We start from the raw sequence: 25,895 nt of genomic DNA, 5'->3' as shown, positions 1-25,895 counted from the left end.
GTGAGAAGGGGAAGAAGACAGTGGAAGATTTCAAGCTCTGGCAGTTGTGTTAAGAATCAGCTGAAGGGGGTCAAGAACACCACTGAATACAAATAATCCAAGAGATGATGGTGACTTGGGCCAGGGCAACAGCCCTGGAGGTGGACTGAAGTGGTCCAGAGCACTGCTGCCTCAAAGAAGTTTCTACAGTGACGGAAACGTTGTCAGTGCTCTTCAGGCATCGGTCGTCTGTGGCTAGTAAGCACCTGAATGAAGTGGGGCTAGTCCACTCGAGGAACTGTTATTTTAAGTAAATAGCTTTAGGTGCCTAATGGCTACTGTATTAGGCTTTAGCACATTGACATGCTTAAAATTATGAGACCAGAAGAGGTCATGAGAGTACCTGCAGACAGAAAAGTTCAGGGACTGGCCCCTGGGGCCTTCCTACCCCTGGTGGGATGTGGAAGATCCAGCCAGAGACAGCGGAGGGTCAGGGAGGGAAAGAGAATGAGTGAAGCAATGTGCCAAGGAGGGAGACTGACAGGATCAACTGACAGCTCAGGTAAAACAAGGACTGAGATTTAACTTTTAGATTTAGATTCTGCTGGATTGTCTGTGTATATACAATGTTACCTACAAAATATACTCTATCCTTCCCAATTTTTATATTTTTGATTTCTTTTTCTCTCCTAGTGCATGGACTAGGACTGTCAGCACAACACTGAGTAGAAACGGTAAGTAGAAATTCTTGTGCTGCCATATATTAACAGAGGCTTTGTGTAAACATACCATTAGCTTGAAGACAAGTTTGCTGAGTTTTTATCATAACAGAGATTAAATTTTATCAGATGCCTTTTCTGCATCTACTTAAATGATCTTATGGCTGCCTTTATTCAATTATGTGAATTACACTCATTTTTGCCCCCTATTCAGACACACATATAATGATAATTGTAGAAATCCCAAAGAACCCCAGCATCCAATGTGGGCAGTTATGAGTGGACTGAAGTTTGTGGGTTTGCTCAGCCAGGCTGCGTGTACTATATAGCTGTCCTCTCAGCCAGAGCTGCCGTACTTAAGTGGCAAAAGGACAATCACCATTAATTCTGCGTTATCTGACTCATGTTTTTCTTACATGTTTAGTTTCCATTAAGCATTTGTACCAACGGCTCTAGCAGACTGAAGGAACGTGTAGTGTTTCTGAGTAAGGTGTGGACCTAGGCACCAGATATATCCTAGGGGGAGAAAAGAACAAAGCCGTGTATTCCACTCTCAGGACAGTCAAGAGCGGTAGTCCTATCTAAACAGGACTTGAGGCCTTACAAGGCTGAGTCCTGGGGCCAGCCCGGTGGCGTAACAGTTAAGTTCAGGGGCTCCGCTGTTTTGGATCCTGGGCATGGATCTATGCATCGTACCTCAAGCCACGCTGTGGTAGGTGTCCCACATATACAAGAGAGGAAGATGGGCACAGATGTTAGCTCAGGGCCAATCTTCCTCAGCAAAAAGAGGAGGACCGGTGGTGGATATAAACTCAGGGCTAATCTTCCTCAGGAAAAACAAAACAAAAAGCCCTGGGTCCTGCCCTCTGTCTCTGAAGTATGAAAAGTTCTTGCTTTCTAGGGGGTGGAGGGTTGGCATGAGTCCTTATCTGGGAATTTTCAGTGAATGAGCATCGTGACAGTCATTTCTGATCCTTTTGCTCAGCTGTTGTGGCAAAGGCAGCCATGGAACAAGAAAATGCTTAGTCTGCAGACAAGAGAACAATCTATCCTTATTTGTGGTCATCACTACAGTTAACGCACCCCTTTTAAACTCCATAGTGCTACCTGTCTCCCTCTATTGAGTAGTTACAGGTCTAGAATCAAACAATTCTAAACCTCAGTCTCTGTGAAGCTGAGTCTTCAAGTTGCCTCTGAAGGATTTTGTCACACCAACAAACAATAGAGCTGTCAGACAAGGTGGCTTTGCGAGGGTCGGCCTCTGACTTACCGACAATAGGGGAGGGCTCTAAAATGGAGACAAGGGGCGTGGACTTCTGTTTTAGGGAAGCTGCTAAGTCGGGGCAGGATGCCACGGGAGCTGCCCAAGACCCTCGTGGCTATGAGATTGCTAGTTGTGTAGCATGAACTGGTCTACTGTGAAAGATTCTATACTTCAGCTGAGACATCCTCCATTCTGGTGTGAGTTTTTGTTTTCTCAGGACAACGTACAGGAGGCAAAACAAGGTGAAGGAAAAAGTACTGGGGCAGGCATCTGGCTCTGCCTTATACCAAGACTGTACCCAAGCCATTGAAAGCCTCAGTTTCCCTGCCTGTGTCAGACTGGACTGGATAGTCCTGAAATCCCTTTCACAGCCTGAGATTTCGTGTGGTCACTAAAAAGTTTATATAGCTAAAGTCCTTAAGAAAATAGATGTGCTCTCCCCAACCTTAGGGTGGATGTGACAAGTGTGATGCTACCCTCCTCCCCAGTACCACACTGCCTCTTAATCTGCCATGGTTTCCCAGGGAAGGATGAAAGAAAGGGTCCGTGACACATAAAAGCCTAAATGTAGTGATAGCTGACCATCTAGTACACATGAGCCTTGCTTTTGCAATAACTAGAAAAGGCTATATATGTATATTTTGAAGATTAGCCCTGAGCTAACACCTGCTGCCAATCCATTTTGCTGAGGAAGACGGGCCCTGAGCTAACATCCGTGCCCATCTTCCTCTACTTTATATGTGGGACGCCTACCACAGCATGGCTTGACAAGCGGTGCGTACATCTGCACCCAGGATCCACACCGGTAAACCCCAGACTACCAAAGTGGAGTGCGAACCTAACGCTACACCACTGGGGCAGCCCCTAGAAAAGGCTGTATTTCTACCTCCCATTTCTCCTTATTCCACCAGAAAACCCTAACTGAGAACAAAGAAGTGCTATAAAGAGGTACCTCCAGTACCAACTGGCAGCCATTCGGTGATGACAGGTAGGTCTGACACTAGAAGAGGTTATGTGCAGCAGAACTCAATTCTGTAGGCATCTAAGCTCTAAGGCTCTGAGGCAGGAGGTTCTGGGAATTGGTCTGGAAGACCCACTTTAGGTTCTTATAGCTGTGTAGACCCTGGACTACATGAAGATGGTATGGTGTTCACCCTGTGCAGAGGGGCTGGTGTGTTTCTGGGGTGGTAGCTTGGGAGTGGGTGGGACCAGACAGACTTTGGGGTCTGACTTTTTTCTGACATCTCTTCTCCTCCTGCTTGGCTGCTGTGAGGACAATCAGTCTCTTAATGCACCTTCTCTGGCTTCAGTGGTTCCCATTCTTGAGCTTCCTTAGCTTGCCTCTTGGCCTCATGCTTCTTCTCTACCCCTCGTTCTACTTGCACTTGCTGCTGCCTGTCACTCCTGACCTTCATGTACTGTAACATCTTGTTTGCAGACTGCTTACACTGCTTCTCATCCAAGCACTCACTCACCACACTCTGGCCAGAAAAAAGGAGGTTATCACTGAGGTCCGTTCAACCAGCATCACCACGACCAAAAACAAGCTGGTCAGCAGTGAGCTGGACCTGAGCTCAGCAGCCTGAAAGAGGTCCCTGTCAAGGAGCTGCTGCCCTCCCAGGTCACTATGATGCATCTGTCTTGTAATAAAATGCTACTGGATTGTGTGGCCTCACATGTGTGGGGAATCTAGACCAGAGTTAAGACAATCTGCAACAGCTGCTGGCAGACACCGGCCATCTGCTCAGCCTTCAGCACCTGGATCTCTTCAACAGACTAGTCCATCCTTTCCTGCCTGCCTCTTTGCTCAGCCCAGGAATCAAAGGCTCTGACAGGCAGAGGGAAAGGACTGAGGGGCCACGCATTTGTCCAGTGTTCTCACACCTAACAGACACACCTGCACTGCCACCACACTGACTGACCTTTGTTAAGCTAGCCTTGTAGTCATGGCAATTCTGCTTGTTATATTACTATATATGCTTTTAATATATTACTAGACTTGATTTGCTAATATGTTGGGAATCTTTACATCTCTATTATGAAGGATATTAGTTTGTAACTTCCTTTTCTTGTCACATCCACATCAGGTTTTGGTATTAGGGTTATGCAGGCCTCATCAAATGAATTGAGAAGGGTTTCATTTTACACTTTCTTGTAGACTGTGTAAAACAGATATTTCTTAAATCTTTGTAGTCTGTGTAAAACTGGCATTTATTTCTTAAAGCGTTTGGCAGAATTGGGCCTGGTAAATTTTTGTGGGGGTAGATTTTTAATTACAGATTCAATTAATTTGATATAGGATTATTCCATTTTTCTTGAGTCAGTTTAGAAAGTCGTGCGACTGAAAGGATTTGTCAGTTTCTTCTAGGTTGTCTAATTTATTGGTATAAAATAGTTCATGAGAGGTTTCTGATCTTGCCTATTTCCCTTCTACTTGTATTTAATGTGCTGGTTTTCTGTTTTCTTCAGATGGAAGCTTTTATCATTGATTTTTAACATTCTTTTATAGTATGTGCACTTACAGCTATACATTTTCCTTGAAATGATGCTTTTAGCTACATCCTCCAATTGTCATATGGTTGTGTTTTCAATATTGTTTAGTTCAAAATATTTTCTAATTTCCGCTGTGGTTTCTTCTTTCACCCATGGATTGCTTAAGAGTGTTAACTTCAAAATATTTGGGGAATTTGCTAGTTATCTTTTTGTTATCAATTTCTAGTTTAATTCTTTTGTGATGGTTATACAGCAACTCTCTGTATGATTTCAACCCTTTGTACTTCTGCTGAGTCTTGCTTCATGGATCAGCAATACAGTCTATTCTGGTGAACATTCCTTATACAGCTGAAAAGCATATTAGAAGGAACATAATAGAAATAAGGATTAGGTTGAGTGTATTTATAGCATCGTGCAAATCTTCCATATCCTTACTGATTTTCTTTCATCTGCTTGTTCTATCAGTTGAAATAGGTTATGTTAATCTCTAACTCCCATTGTGGATTTCTCTATTTTTCCTTTTATTACTGTCAATTTTTGCTTCATGTATTTTAAATGTGCTATTAGGTATATACACATAAATCACTTGACTTTATATTTAGCACAAGGTCATGGGGAACTTTGACAAGAGGTTTTGACAGACTGAAGAGGCAAAAGCTTCACTAGAATGAATTCAAGAGAATGGGAGGTATGAAACAAGAGAATACATAAAAACAGCCCTTTTGAGAAGTTTACCGTAAAAGAAAAGTAGTAAGGGACTGAAGTGGGAAGTAAAATCAAAACCAAGTTTTAAGAGGAACGTATTCTTATTTCTCCCATGCTGATGAAGAAGATCCAATAGAGAGGGAAAATGGAGGGTGCAGGAGAGAGGTGCTGGGGGCTCACTGCACAAGGAGCAGCTGGTTTTCATCATTTTACCTGAGTGTGACTATGGGGAGGAGATATTACGAGTCTGAGAAGATAAGGTATAAACTTAGTTGTCTAAGATAGTAGGAGAGTGAATGGACTACGGATGTATGGTATGAGTGATGGGCAGCATGAACAATACACCAAGCTCAAATACTGACCGAGTTGCAGGCATTTGCTCGTTCTATTTTAGAAAGACCTTTCAATTCGGTATCAAATACATTCATCTTCTCTACCAGGCAAGTGAGAGCCGTCTCTGTAGCTTCTCCAACTTTTTCATACACACCCTTTGCCTGTATTGGTTAAAGGCACAGAAAGTGCAAAAATGGAAAAGTAGTAAACAAGTAAGTTTTTTCTTAATGCAGACTTTTTTCCATAGGAGGACAACCTGTCTTCTGTTGCATGATGATTCTGTGGGCCATTTTTATCCTATTCTGGAGCACAGGATCCAGATAATTAAAAATATACTCGAAGCACAGGTGTTCAATTTTATCTTATTCTAACAATAGGTTTTTCATTTCCCTTAACTTCAAGAAGAAGTATTAATTCAAACAGAGCTTTCAAATAGTATTTGTAATTCCATGTCATTACTTATTCTACAGAATTTACATTCTGTTTCTGACGGGGACTAGCTTGCCTTTTAAATAGAAACCAAAGGGGTTATCTATTTATAATTATAAAGGGAATAAAAAAGGATTTCTATTGGTTAAATTTTATATTAGTATTTTACCACCATCATCATCAAAACAACCCTCTGAGCCTCAGCGTGTCCTCAAGGATATCTTATAAAGCAAGTTCGATACCCTATACACTTCCAGGAGTACATTTTCTATCCTGGATTTTATTCATTTATAGTAACCAAACTATAAATAGCTGAGAACATGATGTATACTACAATTCTTGGTTAAGTAGCTGCAATGCTCAAAGAGGGTATATGAAAAGCTCTCAGCTTTCTTTGGCTAGGTCATGTTGACTCTGATCGAGATAGGCTCTTGAATGGAAAGGGGAAATAAAATCAGGAACCCTTACTTTCAAAAGGGAGGAAGGAAGGCTGGATTTTCATTCCACCCACCCCACCCTTGAACGAGGAACAGCCAGGTCTAGTTTCTCATTTATGAGGAGTCTTACCTCATTGTAATCCAAAGCAGAGTCATTACAAAGAGCACAAATTGTTGCCAATTCTACAAGACCATCATATTGATGACATTTCACTGGTTTATCATCTTTATGCCTATCAAAAGAAAAAACACTCAGAACACAGTGTGGCCATCTCTAGTGATTTTTACTTAATTATTTAATAACATAAATAGAATCTGTGGACAAGAGACTGGCACGTATTCAAAAAAACTGAGGATGGCTCTTAGAAATCTGATGCTGGAGACAAGAGAATGTGTCTCTGATATCAGGAATCAATGGGTAAAGATTAGAAATTCTTAGTTCATGAAATTCCTCCACCACTGGTATCAAAAAAGAGCAAACAGAAACCTTACTTCAAAACTTAGGCTTCAAAAGAGAGCTAAATAAAGATGAAAAAGGTCATTGGCTTATGACCTGTGTTCTAAGTGTGTATTGCATTTGTTTTTAAAAAAATTTACTACGCCAGTAACTGATGACATGAGCTACAGTTGGAAAACTGCCTCAACTTTTTTAGATACACTGCAAATCTATACAAGTACCAAACGGCCACAATGGATCCTTTAAATGATAAGGAGGGTTTACTCACACTTCTCCAATAGGTGCATATGTTGATCCAGTTATGGTAAACTCGTTAAGGGAACAAGTATCACCTTCAACTTTGTCCAGAATGAACATCTACAGAAAAAAAAAAAAGCTGAAGTCTTTACAAGGTATAATAAATATGCTAGAAAAAATAATCTTTCCTAAGACAAAAAAAGCTTTTCTCATTTAAGAAAAGTTTTAATGAAACTTATTAATTGAAGCCCAGCATGAGTAGTATTGTCCCTTATTCCAACTAGATACTATTTAATTTTAATACTGCCTCTCCCATCCATCTAACCATCTGAGAAACAGGACCACTGAGGTGCTGAATAAATAGTAAGCAGCAGTGGCCCCAAAGACACAGAAGACCCCCCCCCATGAAACCTGACTTACGAGGACTCTGGGTCAGTCAATTCCAAAGACTCAGCAGTACTCTTTAGAATGCTCAGAATTCCAAATTTCAAATGGCTGGCTGAGAAAGTGATATTAGGGAGTCCTGCCTTAGACTAAGAGTACAAGCTGGGAAGAATAAACTCACATTTCAGAGTTGCATAAACAGTCCCTGAGTAAAATAAGACAGATTGCTTCTCTGCTCCTTCCCACTTATTTTTATGGTGGCAATAGCTCATTTTCTATGAAGCTGCATAACTACACGTATACAGTAAGGAGCCCACAGAGCTGAATGACCTGATGTTACCAAGACAATACCGATGGAAGCATGCTTAGGAAAGAATTCTAAATTTTATAGAATAATAAAGTGACACGAATTAAGTTTCTTAAAGATGAGGTTTTTTCTTGGTTTGCTTTCCAATTATAATTCAGAAGCCCAGTTTGGAAGACTGAGATTTAGACTTGTGTTTTCATTGCAAATTGAAACTGTAAAACCTTCTCTTAAAACAAAAGATACAAAAACAGGCAAAGTGATACTTCAACTACACTTTATCATACCAAGATCTCTCTGAAATATGAGCAATTAAGAATATGATCAAACCATTCTACAATAAGGAATTTTAAAAGTGTTAAACTCAAGTTAAAAAGAGCCATGTAATGCTTTAAAAACATCTTTTCAGAGCATTCCAACTCATATTCAATAAGAAAATCAGCTCGCCTTCATTTTAAAATAACTTCCTTTGCCTCACAAGATTTGCTTGTTATATAGCATATACTTTTAAATTCCAAAAGCTTCATTCCATACTTTTGGAATGCCAGAACTAAATCAACCAACCTTGGAACCGAACTAAAGTTATAAGACATACAAAACTTTTTTAAAAAATAAAAATATGTAATGGGATTTAAAAACTGTAATGACTCCTGATAAAAGGCTCTAATTCAAACGCATGCAACCACTGTGTCAAATGGGGAGAAAGATCCACGTCCAAGGCCACATGCCGCAACATCACGTACTCCTACAATTTTTTTTCTAACAGATACAACACCTAAAAAAGGGAAGCTTGTCAAAGGGCTCTTTCCAAAGATGTTTGACATTTTATAGAAGAGGAAATAAAGGGCCAGAGAAGTTAAAGGATGTGCTCAAAGTTACACAATTATTAAGTGGAAGAGATAGGACCAGGTTTAACTACCAATCTTTCCTATAAGAAACCAGAACTTTACTAAGTTCTGTGAGCTTCAGTCACTTAACTTCTCAGAGCCTTAGTTTTCTAGCCTCTTGAGCAGGATTACCATATGATCCAGATAAAGTCACATGTGAAAAACAAATTAAGTGCACTAGGCGTAGCAAAGCAAGTTGGCATTATCATTGCTACACATCATGCCACTTCTTTAATGATACTGTTTATAAAAAGTGAAACTCTTTACGTCTATACCAGAGTCCAAAATACTCTGAGATATTCAGAATTCTAACCCACATTAACTAAATCTGAATGCACTTGGGCATTTTAGATTTCAAGCAAGTAGAACATTTCGGAGCTGCATGATGAAAGTACCCCTAAGTTAAGGGCAGTTATGCAATCCTCTGCAAGAAGCCTCCTGTAGGAGACTGATTAGCATCAGCTTTCTGCCGCTGAGGCAGAACAGAACAAAGAGCCAGGCTGTTTAATAGAAGAAAACATTTTAAATCAAACCAGTTTTTTCTTCTTTTTTACGATTGGCACCTGAGTTAACATCTGTTGCCAATCTTTTTTTTCCTTCTTCTCCCCAAAGCCCCCCAGTACATAGTTGTATATTCTAGTTGTGGGTGGCTCTGGTTGTGCCACGTGGGACATCACCTCAGCGCAGCCTGACGAGTGGTGCCACATCCGAGCCCGGGATCCGAACCAGCAAAACCTGGGCTGCTGAAGAGGAGTGCGCGAACTTAACCACCCAGCCTCGGGGCCAGCATCCCAAAAAATTGTTTATTATTATGGACTCCGTTTTCTTCTTAGTTTGATATTTGATTTGCTGCCACAACTTTGAAATTAAAAATTTTTATTTTTTTAATTTTTATCTATTTTTTAAGATTTTATTTTTTCCTTTTTCTCCCAAATCCCCCCAGTATGTAGTTGTATATTTCAGTTGTGGGTCCTTCTAGTTGTGGGATGTGGGATGCTGCCTCAGCATGGCTTGTTGAATGGTGCCACGTCCGCGCCCAGGATTCAAACTGGTGAAACCCTGGGCCACCAAAGCAGTGCGTGAACTTAACCACTTGGCCATGGGGCCAGGCCCGAAATTAAAAAATTTTTAAAGATTACAGTTTAACACACTGCCTACTTTCATGGATATAACGACTATTCTGAGGAATTAAAGCTTTCAGAAAGTTTAAACGCTTTCCGGGGGCGGAGGCGGGGAACCAAACAGGAAACATGAAATTCCCTTCTCCCCAAAACAATCAGCTTTTAGCTGATTCATCCAACCTTTCTGGTTCCAAGGAATGAGAACATAGGTAGCTCAGTCGAACCCTGCATCTACTGGAGAAACCCAAGACAAACTAGAAGCTTACCCACTGGAGAGACAGAACACCCCAATCTGTTTTAAACATCTGTTCATTAATCTTAAATCTGGGTTTGCACTACACAAAGAGTTGAGGGTATGTAGATCTAAAACCATCATCACAAATTTAAATTTGGCAAGATAAAGATTCAGAGGGTTTAATTATATTAAACAAAAACAATTTCTAATGCTAAAAAACATTATCCAAAACCTGGAGACGATGACTCCAATGTCATTCAGAAGCATTACGTAACAGGCCCACTCAAAGATTTAGTACTCTAGAAAAATGTAACATTGTTTCACTGTGCTATTTATTATTAATTAAGGGCTCATGTTATGCGAAGCTGTGGATTTGTGTCCTGTAGAAAAGACAACCTGTAGTACTTCCCTAAAGGATATTAACCAGTTTTGGTCATCTAACATACAGCAATTCTCTTCTAAGACTGAGTACTTCCTCAAATGCTTTTGTAATCAGTTTTACCATCTTACTGATTTCCTCATTAATTAATGAACCAAACAGACTCTTTGACATGTGTCCACTCAGGTTGCATGAGTCGTCTACCTTTTGGAAAATTATACTTTGACCTATACAAAGTTGTTTAAATAAAACCTAGGGAAATTGGAAGAACTTCACTCAGCTGTATATCATTATATTATTTCTTTAGTTCTTACTTTTCTAAGGGCAGGTTTAAACAGTTCCTTTTCTACCCCCAAGTGATGGCAAAACAACCTAAGGAAGGATGAATATAGAATGAAGTTAAAGGCAATTATTTACTTTTCAAGAAAGCATGTCTCATTCAATGTGTTATGGAAATACCAATTAGAATTTTAGGGACACACATACACTTAGAGACAGAGGGACAGGGAAATATAAAAGGAGCTTCATGACCTAACACATTTACAGACTGCCCCAATACAGGTAGAGTCATACACTGCTCAACAACAGGGATACCTTCTGGGAAATGCATCTTTAGGCAATTTCATCGTTGTGCAAAGATCATAGAGAGTGCTTATCCACACCTAGAGGGTACAGCTTACCACACACCCCAGTTATGTGGTACTAACCTCATGGGACCACTGTCGTATATGTGGTCTGTCGTTGACCAAAGTGTCATTATGTGGCCCACGACTGTTTATCAGCCATGCAGATATCCTTTATTTCATGAAATAGTTTTAGAAATTAAATGATTAATTCTTCTGAAGTATTACAAATTTCCTTGGGCTCAGGCTACATATACAACTCAATTTATCTAAAGCACAGAAAAAGCTATCAAATTATAAATCAAAGGTTTTGATGGCATAAGGGCATACTGTTAGTATGTATAAATCACCACCACCAGGAAAGATTCTTAAATTACTCCTACTTACCCTGCAGACTGACATCTGGTTTGTTGTAAGTGTACCAGTCTTGTCTGAGCAGATAACAGAAGTACAACCAAGGGTTTCTACTGAGGGGAGGCTTCGAACAATGGCATTTTTCTTTGCCATTCTGCGAGTTCCAAGAGCCAGGCAGGTGGTGATGACAGCAGGTAGACCTTCAGGAATGGCTGCTACAGCCAGGGCCACTGCAATTTTAAAGTAGTAAATAGCACCTCTGATCCAGGAGCCTCCATGAACTGGGTCATTGAAGTGCCCAATGTTTATGATCCAGACTGCAATGCAAATAAGGGAGATGACTTTGGAAAGCTGTTCCCCAAACTCATCTAGTTTCTGCTGGAGAGGTGTTCTCTCCTGTTCCGTTGCCACCATTTCATCCCGGATCTTGCCAATTTCAGTGTTAACTCCAGTTGCCACAACCACTCCCATAGCTTTGCCAGCAGCAATGTTTGTGCCCTAGGACAGAAGTAGAGAATTGATTACAAGATTAACACCACACCACACTTAAATACTGACTAGTAAACTCAGACTAGTGTAGCTTTTGACTAGAGCATCCAGATTCTCTCACCACATTCTACCGGGCCTGCCAGAGGCTACTATTCAGAGAACCAACCATCCAACTTTGATAATGCGCAATACCTCATGCAGGATGGTGCGGTATAGCTCTCCCTGATTCTCATTTCATGTGGGACCTACTTGCCCCAGAGTAGCTCTACAGTGACCCACCTGGAATCTCGATTCACAACATTGAGACTGGTTTATAGGCTAGATTTGGGTTGGAGCACCGTTCTAAACCCTCTGGGTTCCCAATTTCCTTTTCTTTCATTTTTAACTTTTTTTTTGCCAATTTAATATTTTTTTCTTCCTTCTTCTCCCCAAACCCCCCTGGTACATAGTTGTAGATTCTCAGTGTAGGTCCTTCTAGTTCTGCTATGTGGGACACTGCCTCAGCATGGCTTGATGAGTGGTGCCACATCCCCGCTGAAGCAGAATGCGTGAACTTCACCACTTGGCCATGGGGCCAGCTCCCCGCCCAGTTTCTTAAACTCCATACAGCTCTCAACTCTAAGCATTCTCCACCTCTGGCTCTAACAGCTCAACCTCCCCTCCTTTTATCACCTATAATAAAGAAGGGAAACCAGCACCATGGGTTCCCTTGAGGACCTCCACTCACGCACTGGCATTCAAAAATCAATGAAGTATGAGTTCTCTCCTCACCCCACTTCAGCTAGTGTTGGAATGACGCTGCTTCATTACTTTCATTGTAACTCTATAGCACTTTACTTACCGTGGGTGGTTAGGCTCCCATACTAACCCACAAAAGCCTACCACTTGAAATAACATTTTAAATTCCAAAGAAGCAAAATTTATAAATTGTAAAAATTTTTATTTCAAAAAAATTTAACAGGAGAGTTGAAACAGTACGTACAATGAACATCCATTTTACTTTTCACAGACTCACCAATTATTAAATGGTGCCACATTTGCTTTCTCTCTAAACACATACCTTTTTTATTGTGGACCACATACATGTATCATCCACATTTTGAAAACATCCTTTATAGGCTAAGCCTTCTCCAAACAAATCAAGTTTTCCACTAGGTTTACAGATAAAGAGTTTAAAGATGTTTGACCTGATCTTTTATTTTAATCCTCAAAAACTTGCCAATTAAAACAAAAAACATCTAGGTCACACATTCTACCATTCTGACAGCTAAGAGTGATCACGAAGAGTAGGATTATCCTTTGGAATAACAGCCAACACTTCCTAAGTTTGACCACTAGAAGGTAAGCAGTGAAAAAAAAAATCTGTAGACTTAAAACTCTGCCAATGTCTCCAAATAAAAATACATTTGATAAAGTATTACTTACAGAAAAGAGCATGTTCTTCTTATCTTGGTTGACAGCCCGTGGGTCAGGGACAGGGTCAGTGTGCTTGATGACAGAGACAGATTCACCTAAGCAGGTGGTAAGACAGAAGGGATGGTCAGACCTGTGCAATCCACACCTAGAATCTGGGAACCCTCATCTACTTATGCCACTACTACTCTCAGGAAAAGGAATAAAAGACCCAATTTATTCAGAGGTAAACTAGTAAAATTTAGTATTAGAAACTAATTTCAGAGCAAGGAATGTCAGGATTAAAATCAATACAATTTCAAAATAAAGGAACTTAATTTTGAAGTAAAATCCCCGTCAATTACCTTTATTTTTTGGAGTAACTGTTCAAATTTAGTTTATTTTCAGGTATCATTTTACACTCTAATACTGTGAATGTATATTTATATATATTTGTTGTATATTTATATATACATACACTCTAATACTTTAAAAAAAGTGAAGGTATATTTATTTTTAATGAGTTCAACTATAGATACAGTGCATGAACAATGAGGATCATCCGCTGGGAAGCCTGTTTTTGTTCAATATTGCCAAAGGTGAAAAATGAAAACATTGTTTTAGAAATATTTACATGCACTAATCAGACCATTCTATTTCAGTAACATTAGAAAACAGCAATCAGTAGTTGCACTAAAAAGAGCACATGGTATAAAGGACTACTTAGAACTTTTACAATGTCTTATCGAATCTGGTTTCAATTTTACTTAATATCACTTATGAAATATACAATCAGGGTCAGTCTGAGTGATGTGAAAATGGCTCCAGTTGTTAATTTAAATTTCAGGCAGGAAACTTCACTCTCGATATTTAACAAAAGAATCTGGTTCTTCAATCTAGCCTAAAACTACAGTATGATTATTTTAACAAAAAAATGACATTCAAGAAACTCGGTGAAAAGTTTTAAAATGCTAATTATTTCTTCAGGCAAACTATGAGAATTTCATGCATATAACCCAACCAATTCCCCAACATTTTATGGCTTAATCAACTTCCAGCTTGTTGCTGCTACTGGGAGTCTTAGTAGATAAGCTATTCATAAATAAACAATAAAAAATACAGAGCCCAGGTTATTCACATTACTACCTCTATGACATTAGTTGCTTTTCAAAACTGATGATCAGATAAATCTTGATCATCTTTGGATTTTATATTTACTCTCTATTTAATTCAGGTTAGTACAGTGTTTATCTTCTGACCACCTTCCTTCCAGTTAATATGAACCCTCCACCCTAGACTGTGCCTTTATCAAATAGAAATATGAAAATATTCCAAACAATCCCAAATCTAAGAGTGCAAACTTTAGGTAGTAAAACATTCACCATTTTTGGGCTTGCTAACTTTGGTTAACTGTACATTTGATTATTGCAAAGTCTGTTAGATGTGAGATTAGCATTCCCTCAGTGAAAAAAAATTACAGCTCTGGAGTCATTTTTCCTTGCCTGGGAAAAGAAGTTTCCACAAAACAGAGACACAATACTTTGACCTAAAGATAATTACCTCTGCTAATGAAGGAATTTGTGTAACCTTTTAAAAAAAAGTAAAAACATAATGGTGATTTTTGGTAAAAACTAATTTTTGATAAAATTAAAAGATAGAAGCCCTATGAGACGAAAGCCAAGTTCGTTTTGCTTTTAAATCATGCCTTTAAACTCCATACGTTAGCAAAAAGCCTAACTGATAAAGCACTAAAAAATAACTATCTTGAAGAGGATTAAGATGGGATACTACAAAGGGACAGTGCAAGAGTCGACTCTATTAGCATGGGCTGTGAGAGAGGCTTAAAAAACTCAATGACCTTCCAATACATAATATTTACCTGTGAGAATTGACTGGTCAACTCTTAGAGTAGTAGATTTGATGGAAGTTAATCTTATATCAGCAGGAACTTTGTCACCAACTAATTGGAGAGAAAAAAGGCAGCTAAAATAAGGGACTTTTGCAATCATGTTTTGAAGAGATGAATCTGTCTCCAAATAAAACACAATTTTTAAAGAAAATAAATAGCCCGTATACAGCACAAATACATAAAAATCTGTTAGAATAAGCAAGATAACTTATCCTCAGAGTCATAAAAATTCTTGCTGGATAGATACAAGATTTGAATTACATAAGAAGAAAGAGAGTGATGCTTGAGGAAACCTCTAAGTATACGTTATTTACACACACACACACACACACACACACACACACACACACACACACAGAGGGGATAGTGAAGGGGACTGAGATACATATGCCATGGTTTATTCCAAAAGAAAAGCTAAGTATCATGAGTAGGAAGCAAATGGCTCTTTAAAAAGATGTTCAACTAATCTCACTCATAAGAGGGATGCAAAATAAAACTACATGGAGACACCACTTTTAAACTCTCAAATTGACAAACGAGAGTTGAGAAAATGCACCAATGTATAGAAACAGGGACTCTTATACAGGGTGACTGTAAGATCTGAAAATTTTAGGGTTCTTTTTTTTAAAGATTTCATTTTTCCTTTTTCTCCCCAAAGCCCCCAGGTATATAGCTGTATATTTTCAGTTGTGGGTCCTTCTAGTTATGGCATGTGGGATGCCACCTCAGCATGGCTCAAGAGCAGTGCCATGTCCATGCCCAGGATCCGAACCAGTGAAACCCTGGGCCACCAAAGCGGAGCGCGCAAACTTAACCCCTTGGCCACAGAGCCAGCCCCTGGAAATTTTAGTTTTAATAAGAAAAAAAAAACCCAAAACCAAGCCAGAGGCATAAATCACTCATAGGCAAGTTGCCTGAGCAGAGTAATGAAAATTCTATGTTAGTGCACTGCTAACAAGGGCAAACTGAATGTGTGTAACGTCACTAAACATATCATGTAATATTAACAGTCCATTTAGTACTTATAATTCAACTGTGCTTCCAGGCTTTGTGACCACCCTGCATACAATGCTGAGTAAGAAAAGACTGTTACAAAATCTCTGGCGGGCAATTTGGCAGTATATATCTAAACTGCAACGCACAATCTCTTACCCCACAAATTCCACTACGAGGAATTTATTCTACAGATATACTCACACAATATATGGTTAGTCCCGCACAGTTTTTTTAAATTAATAGTAGAAAGATGAGACAACTCTATTCATACTAAAGTGACAATTTCTAAGATATACTGTGTATTAAGTGAAGAAAACACAAGAGTGAGGCATCAAGTGTATGGAGCTGCCACTGGTCTAAGGAAATGCCTCTGGGAAGGTATAACAAACTGGTAACACTAGGTAGGTGGGCACAGGTGGAGGGAGACTTTTAACCTTGTACCCTTTGTTACCTTTTGAAATCTGAACTATCAAATAAATGAATAAATCTTTTGCATAACCTCTAGAAGATCTTCAAGTCAACTGAGTCTTCTTTTCTGTGCCAAAGAGTTCCTTGAATAGCTCTTAAAGGCCCATGTCTCAGCCCCTTTCCTTGATGAGTATAAAGCAAATGCCACAACGCAGACCCAGGAAGAGATAAATCCATTGCTTTACGTGCACTTTGAGAACAGCGTCCAGCACACTTGCAGGTGTTCAAATACTGTTACATGAGCACACATCAGTGCCAAAGCAACTCGACATTAAAAATAAGTGTACAATAGCTTTCCTTGACTTTCTGAAAAGGAACTAAGGTAGTTTTGGAAGTCTTACACAAGGACAGCTAAAAATTGTAACAAATTAGTACAGTCTCCCCTAGAATTGCATATGGTATTTTTAAGTCAAATCTTCATTTTCCATAATTCCATTCTAACTGTCACTGGTTATATATAAACTGGCAAAATAGCCATCCTGTCCAAGAAGCAGATTTATTTCACTTGTTAAACCTTTAACTTAGTTCTGAGTTTTCTGCATTTCAGAGCTTTTAAATTCAAGGAGAGTATGGTTTACTTTTTGAACTCTAGTTCATGAAACAAGCCTATGGTCTAAGTAGGAAATGTGGTCCACGAGGCAGCACAGAAAGAGACTGTCAATATATAATCTCAAGAGGCAAAGATCATCCTTGCCTTTGACTGCAGGGACGGATTAAGTTAAGATGAAACTCCTGCTGGAAATGCTTATGCAACAAATAGCAATAATCAAACTGAATAAACTAGAACCTTTCACTTTAATATAATTCTGCTCGTACTTACAATAAAGTAACCATATCCTAAACTTTAGTGACCCTCAACAGCTAAAAATGCCCCATCAAGATGAAAATTTACAATCAACTGGAAATTATTTTTACTGTATTATTTCTGGTTGTCATAATTAATTTGATTCAACATGACCTTAAACATGAAAAGAATACAAGTTCAATGACAAGTATATGACCCTAAATGGAAAACTTACTTGACAATGTTCCTTTGATGTCTGAGGCAACTTATGTCCATGATTCTATAGGAGCAGAAGACATCTGTCTAATGTGGGACAGAGATCCCCACAATCTATAAAGCACTGTCACACTTCTGCATTGTAACAGCTAGGTGAACATACACCAACAATCTAAAAGCAGAAATTTCATTTTATACTGAAAGTTGAATCCCTTTTTCTACTTAAACAATTTCCTATATAAGCCCTAGCTCATACTTTCATATACCTGCCATATTTAAGGCCAGCAAATCTAATACTCAAATTGAGGACAAACTACAAGAGGACCCACAAGCAGTATCCTGGCATTTATTTTGCTGTGTTTCAGTGAAAGCTCACAGAATGTAAAATGGATGGAAAATGTATTTTTGAGGCAATAAATACCAAGGTTAAATTTCTTTCCTGGCTAACACAGTAAACATATTAGCTATTAGTTTAAGGCAGGATCAATATTACATATATGCAGCATTAAAAATTACATTTATACTAGCATAATAAAGAAACCAGCTACTTTTCCCCTAACCGTCTATTTTAAAAATATGAAGGCTGTCTCTGTGCTGTAGAAAAATTAGATTGATATACATTTAATTATTGGCCAAATATTCAAGAATAACTCCAGTTCAAATGTAGTGGAACAAATGACCTGAGAAGCCCTTAAAAATCGACCTCAAGTTCTCCTTAACTTTTCTTTCATCTTACAACAGCTATTTTAATTGGGAGGAAATTAAACATTTAGGAATTAAAAAAAAGATGATCTGGCGCCCTTTACAGAATCTCAGGACATGCTCTTCCAAGAGTCTGGTTCAATACATTTCGGGTGAGGGTCCATATTTTAAAAAGTTCTCCAAACACACTAAAAAATTAATACAAGAAAAAAACACAAGCATAATAACTAGGGTCATAGATCCCGTGAAGGGCTTGTTTACAACAGCCTTTACTATGTGCTGTTTCTCATGTGCCAAGTATGCCAACTTCAGGCCAAGATGACCCTCAGTCCCTGAACGTTTTACATTTACTTCCCCCCAAGTTTTACATTTAATTTTCTTCCATTAGAAACTGAACTCTTGGGGCCGGCCCCATGGCCGAGTGGTTGACTTTGTGCACTCCACTTCAGCGGCCCAGGGTTTCGCCGGTTCAGATCCTGGGCATGGACGTGGCACTGCTCGTCAGGCCATGCTCAGGCAGTGTCCCACATGCCACAACCAGAAGGACCCACAACTAAAATATACAACTGTGTACCGGGGGATTTGGGGAAGAAAAAAAAAGAAGAAGAAGATTGGCGACAGTTGTTAGCTCAGGTGCCAATCTTAAAAAAAAAAAAACAAAAAACACAAAACTGAACTCTGTGGAAAGGTACTAAAAAAGCATAAATCCAAACTGGTCTTAAAAACCTGCCATATTCTAGCATTCTCTTAGCTAGAAAGACACATACATTATCTCGACCAACCCATGTCCTCATTTTAGACAGGAAACTAAAGCTAGGAAGTAAAAGGAATCTTGCTGTGTGACTGTGCTTTTTGTTTGTTAGAGTTGATTTAGGATTGAATCTATTAGGAAGCAGGTTCTCTAATGAAGTAAAAGATGTATGAAAGTAAAGATTCAATGAATACTTTTCAAACTAAGACCATTTTCTTTTGTCTGCAGGCTTCTGTGAATTTCAGACAGGGTTTTGTGCCTGAGGACTAGGCACTCTTCTGATGAGCACACCCAGTACTATTTCCCTGATGGGGTATGTCAATGCCTTTAGGGCAAGTGGTAGTCGAAAATTCTTACTCTTGCCAAAGGGATGCTCTGCAATTTTTTCCTTCGAAATTTTTTTTCTCTGTCTCTTGGGTTCAGGTGGTGTAATAAAAGAATAAACTCTTCTAAACTACCTTCCATTTGTTCAACATCTGACACTTTTCAAATTCAGCTCTTGGCTCCTTAAGTCTGTAGCTTTTTAACATGCTATGAAAATAGAGATTTCCACTCTGAACAAAATCCACAATGTATACTTCATGTTAGATTACCGAAAATGCAAGTAAAAGTCAGTTAAAGGCAATTATTACTTTACCACATTGAACTGAACACAAGCTTTCTTTACCTTAAAATCCAGGAAGGAGAGTTTATAAGCCATGATACTTAAACATCGTTTACATCATTATGTCAAAAAATAAATAGCGATGGTTAAAATCAGCATTACTCAGAAAAAGCCTTATTATGAATTGGTTATATGTAAAAAAGAAAAAAACCTAACTTACTCTGGCAAATTCCACCAGTTATTTAACTTTTCTAAGAGAAACTATATACAAGATCAGAAATGACCTCTTAAATACCACTATTGTTTTTGAGTTTAAATGGCTCCTGGAAAAAGCAAGCCATAATAGAATTAATTAACCTACATTACTTAAACATTTAACTATGACTCAAACATTTTCACTACGTTTCCAATTTCAGTCATAAATTTTGTAGTCAGGCAGAATGAATGAAATTCTTCACTTGAGAAGCCCTACTTAAAATTATTTCCAGGCCTCAGGGTGAGCAGGGAAGGAACACTACAAACAGTACACTGTTTGCTTCCAATCTGTTTTTTTGGGAGTATTATCTATGACAAGACCCATCTTTTAAAACTGCAAATGTGATGGAATCTACACTTTGGGTGGTGAACACAATGTAGTGTATATAGAAGTCAAGAGATACGATGATGTATACACCTGAACTTTATATAATGTTATAAACCAACATCGCTCCAATTAAAAAAAAATGCAAATGTGATATTCTCTTGTTTCAAACCTTTCAACAGCTTCTTCCTACTAGACTTGAGATAAAGTTTAGTATCTTAACCACGGTTTGTAACACCCTCCACGACTCAACTGCTGCTTACTTCTTACCACTCTCTTCTCCCTCTAAACTTCAAACACAATGGTCTTCAGTTCCTCAAAATCCTTTGAGTCTTTACATGCATTCTTCTCTCCTTCCCCCATCCCCCAAATAGCAACGCTTTCTGTGAACTCTCAGATTAGGTTCTTATCCCTTACGATGTGCCCACAGAGCTGTCCTTTTCTTTTCCTAACACTCATCATACTACGGTGTTTGATGTATCTTGCCCACTAGACCAAAAGCTCCATGAAGGAAGAGAGTCACTCAGTCACCACCAATTTCCTAGTTCCTATGTGCTGGCGCACAATGGGTGTCAAAATATCTATCAATGAATGAAGTACTTGTAACACATTATTCCTTTAATCAACAATCATCAGAGACGGTAATTATCCAGTTGAAGAATATCACAAGGCTAGAAACAATAAAAAAAACAGGATCCAAAGAGATCTCAGACTTCATTGGGCTGTACCGTGATTGTAGTTTATATACATTTAGATGAAAACCAAAAAACATGAATGCTAATAGAGGATTAGGTGGAAAAGGGCATGTGTGACAAAGACTCAGGGGTTTTAGCTGGTAGGGCAATTAAGACTGCCAAAGAAATGTCCTTAGGCTGTAAGAGCACAAGACAACTTGTCTAGAATATCAAACAGACCCCATTCACATAACTGAATTCAACTCTGGGCACCAAAGAAAGCCATCAGAGCTAAGACTAACATGGAAGTAAAAATTTTAGGGGCTGGCCCCATGGCCGAGTGGTTAAGTTCGTGCACTCCACTTTGGCAGCCTGGGGTTTCATTGGGTCAGATCCTGGGTGTGGACATGGTACCACTCATAAAGCCACGCTGAGGCGGCATCCCACATAGCACAACCAGAAGGACCTACAATTAGAATATGCAACTAAGTACCAGGAAGCTTTGGGGAGAAGAAGAAAAAATAAGTTAATTTAAAAAAGAGGGTCTGGGGCCGGCTCCGTGGCCAAGTGGTTAAGTTCGCGCACTCTGCTGTGGCGGCCCAGGGTTTGGATCCTGGGTGAGGACATGGGACCGCTCGTCAGGCCACGTTGAGGTGGCGTCCCACATCCCACAACTAGAAGGACCTGCAACTAAGATATACAACTATGTACCGGGGGGGTTGGAGGAGATAAAGCAGAAAAAAAAAAAAAGATTGGCAACGGTTGTTAGCCCAGGTGTCGATCTCTGGGGGGGGGGGGAGAGAGGGTCCCTTAAAAAAAAAATTTTTTTTAGGCTACACCACGCTGTTAACACTCAAGCCTCCTGTTTCTACCACAAACTGCCACATGCTCTTGGATAAGTTGCAAACTCTGCATTTTAGGTAAGTTCCCCTCTAGTTCTAAAATGGTGATGAATTTACCTTCAACTACTTAACAAGCCATCAAAGGAAGAGGAATCAAACTTCTATGTGGCTCCAAAGCAAAAAAACATACAGAACAGATAAATATATATTAGCTCCTTATGAAGAACATTTTATAATAAAACTCACTAAAAATGGCATAGCTGGTCCTAAGCAGGCAAGTTTCCAGTTACTAGAGGTAGAAGATAACCACTCATTAGATGCTGCAGAGGCAGCCCATCACCAGGCAAGGTTAAAGTGTACGATATCTGGTATACCCACCAATATAGTTTTCTCTTTATTACAAAAGTAAAGCATGCTTTTAAAAGGTGAAGACATCTCTGGTGCTCCTCACCCACAAAATATACATCAAGCTGTTAACAGTATTTATCTTCTAGACTTTTCTCTATGGATAACACTTAACTAAAACTTCACTGAAATAAAAATCACAAACCTCATTTTATATTATTATATACTTATTTGAATGGCTACACAGTAATAATGTCCACGTAAATTTGGAAAATGCTTATTCTACAGCAAGCACTGCAGTAAGGACTTTATGGGTTTCTCGCTCTCTTTTTTTATTAGGAGTTTAAAAATTTTTTCTTCTTCTCCCTAAAGTCCCCCAAGTACAGCATTGTATATTTTAGTTGTGGGTCCTTCTATGGTTGTGGCATGTGGGATGCTGCCTCAGCATGGCCTGATGAGCAGTGCTAGGTCTGTGCCCAGGATTCAAACTGCCGAAACCCTGGGCCGCTGAAGTAGAGCGCGTGAACTTAACCACTGGGCCACGGGGCTGGCCCAAGGTTTCTAACTCTTAATCTTCACAGTTCTAAGGAAGGTGTGATCATCTTCATCCCCAGCTTACAGATGAGGAAAATGAGGCACAGAAAGCAAACTTGCTCAAGGTCACAGTGTTTTATAGCCATACTCCAAACTAAATCAGTCACTATTTTCATGGCCATCTGGTGTTTCTAATTTTTCCTATTATGATGTTATATGATTATATCAGCTTTGTGCACTTAGATTACTTCTGGAGGATAGATTCACAGAAGCACAATTTCCCTACAAATGTATACCTCCACCAAATTTATATTCCTGCCATTTCCCCATACTTCCTCAGTCTTGTATTTTTCTGAGCACTGGTAACATTGAGCACTGTATTTTTCAAAATTCTTTTATCATCTTCAAAATAAAAGCTGTTTTATATTTTTACATAATCAAATCTGGTGATCTCGGTGGTTTTGTGTCACACTCAGGAAACTGTTCCCTATACCACGTGGTTTAACTTTTCCAAAATCTTAATCACGATGGAAAGGTTGGACACTTACTGGTACTGTGACTATCACTGAGTCATGGGGAGTGGGGAGGAGGTGATTGCAAGAAATTAGGAAATGCCAGCCCCATGAAATTCAGGTCAGGCTTCAAGAGCAACTGGTCCATCATGCTCTGATGGTTGGGGAGATGTTGTTGAGTTCCTCATTTCTCATGGTTCTTAATGTCTTAGCTACCCTGACAGTGACAAATGAAGGGCTCTAGGTCTCACTGATTTCTGTTTTAGATTATTTGCTCTTCCTTTTATATCCAAGTTCTTAAGATTAAGAACTTAGATCTCTGTAAAACAGAGATATAACTTACAAGAACTAAAATAATGATTTCTATTGTTATCTGGATACAGATGGGCTCAGATTTACATTTCTAACTAGCCCTGTTCTCTCATCCTTCTCACTGTGAAACAACTCCATATGGAGGAAACAGCAAAGGAGAACAAACCTACTCACCACCTCACTTAGTCATACATCTTTGCTTCTACTTCTTTGATCCATGTTTATCATTTTAGGAACAGGTGAAAACTGTTTACTCTAACAGTGTTCCAGCAATACTACATAAATTGCTTAACCAGACAGTATTTTACTTAATTATACTTTAACTATAATCATCATGCTGTACATTACACACTCAGAACATATTTGTCTTATAACTGGAATTCTATACCTTCTGGCCACCTTCACCCAATTCCCCCACTCCCCGGTCCCTGGCAACCACCAACCTGATCTGTTTCTATGAGTTTGGGTTCTTTTAAATTCTACATATGCATGAGATCACACAGTACTTGTCTTCCTCTGTCTGACTTATTCCACTTAGCATAATTACCCTCAAGGTCCATCCATTTTGTCACAAATGGCAGGATTTCCTTTTTTTTAATGGCTGAATATTATTACACTACATATATACACACCACATTTTCTTTATCCATCATCCACCAACAGACTCTTAAGCTGTGACTATGTCTCGCCTGTTGGAAATAATGCTGCAAGGAACATGGGTGTGCAGATCTCTCTTCAGGATCATGATCTTGTTTCCTTCAGATACATACCCCGAAGTGGAATTGCTGGATCATATGGTGTACTACTTCATTTTTAAAAACCAAACAGCTAGAATCCTGAGGTGGATTTCTGGAGAAAAGGGCAAATAAACCCCTGAAATTACACAAAAGATTTCAAATGTGTGTTTTTGGGGAGAGAGTCCATAGATTCCATTAATTCTCAAGGGACTGTGATCTAGAAATGATTAAGAACTACTGCTCCAGGGCTTTGCTTCTCAAAGTGTGGTCCACCTGGGAGCTTAGCAGAAATGCAGAATAATCAGGTCCCACTCCAGACCTACAGAATCAAAACCTGCACTTCAACAAAACTCCCATGCTTATAAAGTCAGAGAAACACTGCTCTAAGCAGCAGGCCAAATATAAAGGTTTGCTTTTGTTTGTTTTAAAAACAGCCCTTGAACCAAGAAAGAGTTTTACATTTTTTAAAAGGCTTGTTTTAAAAACAAAAACAAAAAGAGATTTTTCTACAGAGACAGTTTAGGGCCCACAAAGCCCAAAACATTTATTAGGTGGGCCTGTACAAAAAAAAAAAGTTTGCCAAGCTCTCTGCTCTACAGCCTAGAACTGACTTCTCTGATATTTGTGTTAGGGAGCTCGGCAGGTATGGATTAAGTGTTTGCTGACTATTCAGTCAGGCTGCTCCAATTTTTTCTTCCAGAAGCAAAAGAAGTCCACCCAGACTCATGGCCCAGGCAAACAGATGATGTGCCCACATTATCTAATCAGACACCTTCTAGAGCCAGAGAGCTCCAAAAGAGTCTGCTCCAATTACCCAGTTCTACAGAGGTTAATTTACTCTGTCCAGTGTCATGCAGAATTAGGACAATAATCCAAGTTCTTACATGAATCAGTCATCTTTCTATTTACAGCTTTGTCTTTCCTTTTCCCTGACTGCTTGGAAATGCCACTTCATACATGTTACTAAACTTCATTACTTCAAGTGGACTATCAAACATGAAACTTTCCTTCCCTTAGTTACCAAGTTTAAGAATCAGTTTTTTTTATTGAATAAATCTCAAAATTACTTACACTACTGCTGAACATTTACTCTTCACTTTAGGAAATACAAAATCAATTTCTTTAGGAACTGAAGCAAATCCAATTTTATGTTAAGATTGTGTCATGTTTATCACTTACATAATCTTAAAATATGATTTGCTCCAGAGTATACTACAGGACAGAAGTCAGCTGAGGATATTTATGTCCTTGTGCTATTCGTCAACTCCAGGTTACCAAGTTACATGAAGTTTGTTTTAAACAATCTTGAAAACAGTGACCTCAAGAAGTCAGTAAATAACACCCCCTGCTCCCCGGGCATATAGTGAAACCCCTAAAATTCTAAAGTTAAGACTTTTGTGACTATCATAGCTTGATTCACTTTGATAATATTAGCAGATAATACGGGAAGCTTAAAAACATTGATGTTCTTTCCTCATAAAAGAGGATGTGATTTTACTTCTTTTGGTTTCCACCCATCCAGAGAAGTATTTTCTGGCATTAAGATTATACAAAATTACTGTAGCTTCAGAAGATGAACATGTGGGTAACTATCTCCTATTTTTACTTGCCAAATCAATTTTGACTCTTGTATTGTAGATACTTCTAGGGTTTACATAAGCATTAGCTATGCATGCTTACACAATATCTTCCTAGAAAGGTTATTAGC

At 39.0% G+C, this 25,895-nt stretch overlaps 2 protein-coding genes across 3 annotated transcripts in view; one reads left to right on the top strand and one right to left on the bottom strand.

Moving 5' to 3' along the window:
- The window catches only part of ANAPC7 (anaphase promoting complex subunit 7), a 52,886-nt gene extending 49,941 nt beyond the window's left edge, over positions 1 to 2,945 (top strand). Inside the window, exons 12-13 of the transcript XR_006531630.2 lie at positions 673 to 713; positions 2,874 to 2,945. The gene's annotated coding sequence lies outside the window, so the exon portion shown is untranslated. The remainder of the gene's footprint in view (positions 1 to 672; positions 714 to 2,873) is intronic.
- Positions 1 to 25,895, bottom strand: part of ATP2A2 (ATPase sarcoplasmic/endoplasmic reticulum Ca2+ transporting 2) — a 58,865-nt gene that overhangs the window by 11,915 nt on the left and 21,055 nt on the right. For both annotated transcript variants that reach the window (XR_011505326.1, XM_044775900.2), the window contains exons 6-11: positions 15,101 to 15,181; positions 13,255 to 13,340; positions 11,374 to 11,838; positions 7,085 to 7,173; positions 6,490 to 6,592; positions 5,523 to 5,654 (exon numbers count right to left, since the gene is read on the bottom strand). Coding sequence is in view for 1 of the 2 variants with exons in the window: in XM_044775900.2 (XP_044631835.1) it covers positions 5,523 to 5,654; positions 6,490 to 6,592; positions 7,085 to 7,173; positions 11,374 to 11,838; positions 13,255 to 13,340; positions 15,101 to 15,181 (956 nt within the window). In the remaining variant the exon portion in view is untranslated. The remainder of the gene's footprint in view (positions 1 to 5,522; positions 5,655 to 6,489; positions 6,593 to 7,084; positions 7,174 to 11,373; positions 11,839 to 13,254; positions 13,341 to 15,100; positions 15,182 to 25,895) is intronic.

Source organism: Equus asinus, chromosome 8 (assembly GCF_041296235.1).
Source record: "Equus asinus isolate D_3611 breed Donkey chromosome 8, EquAss-T2T_v2, whole genome shotgun sequence".
In the NCBI taxonomy this organism is placed as follows: Eukaryota; Metazoa; Chordata; class Mammalia; order Perissodactyla; family Equidae; genus Equus; species Equus asinus.
The sequence above is the reverse complement of the archived record's forward strand: the minus strand, read 5'-3'. Positions and strand labels throughout refer to the sequence as shown.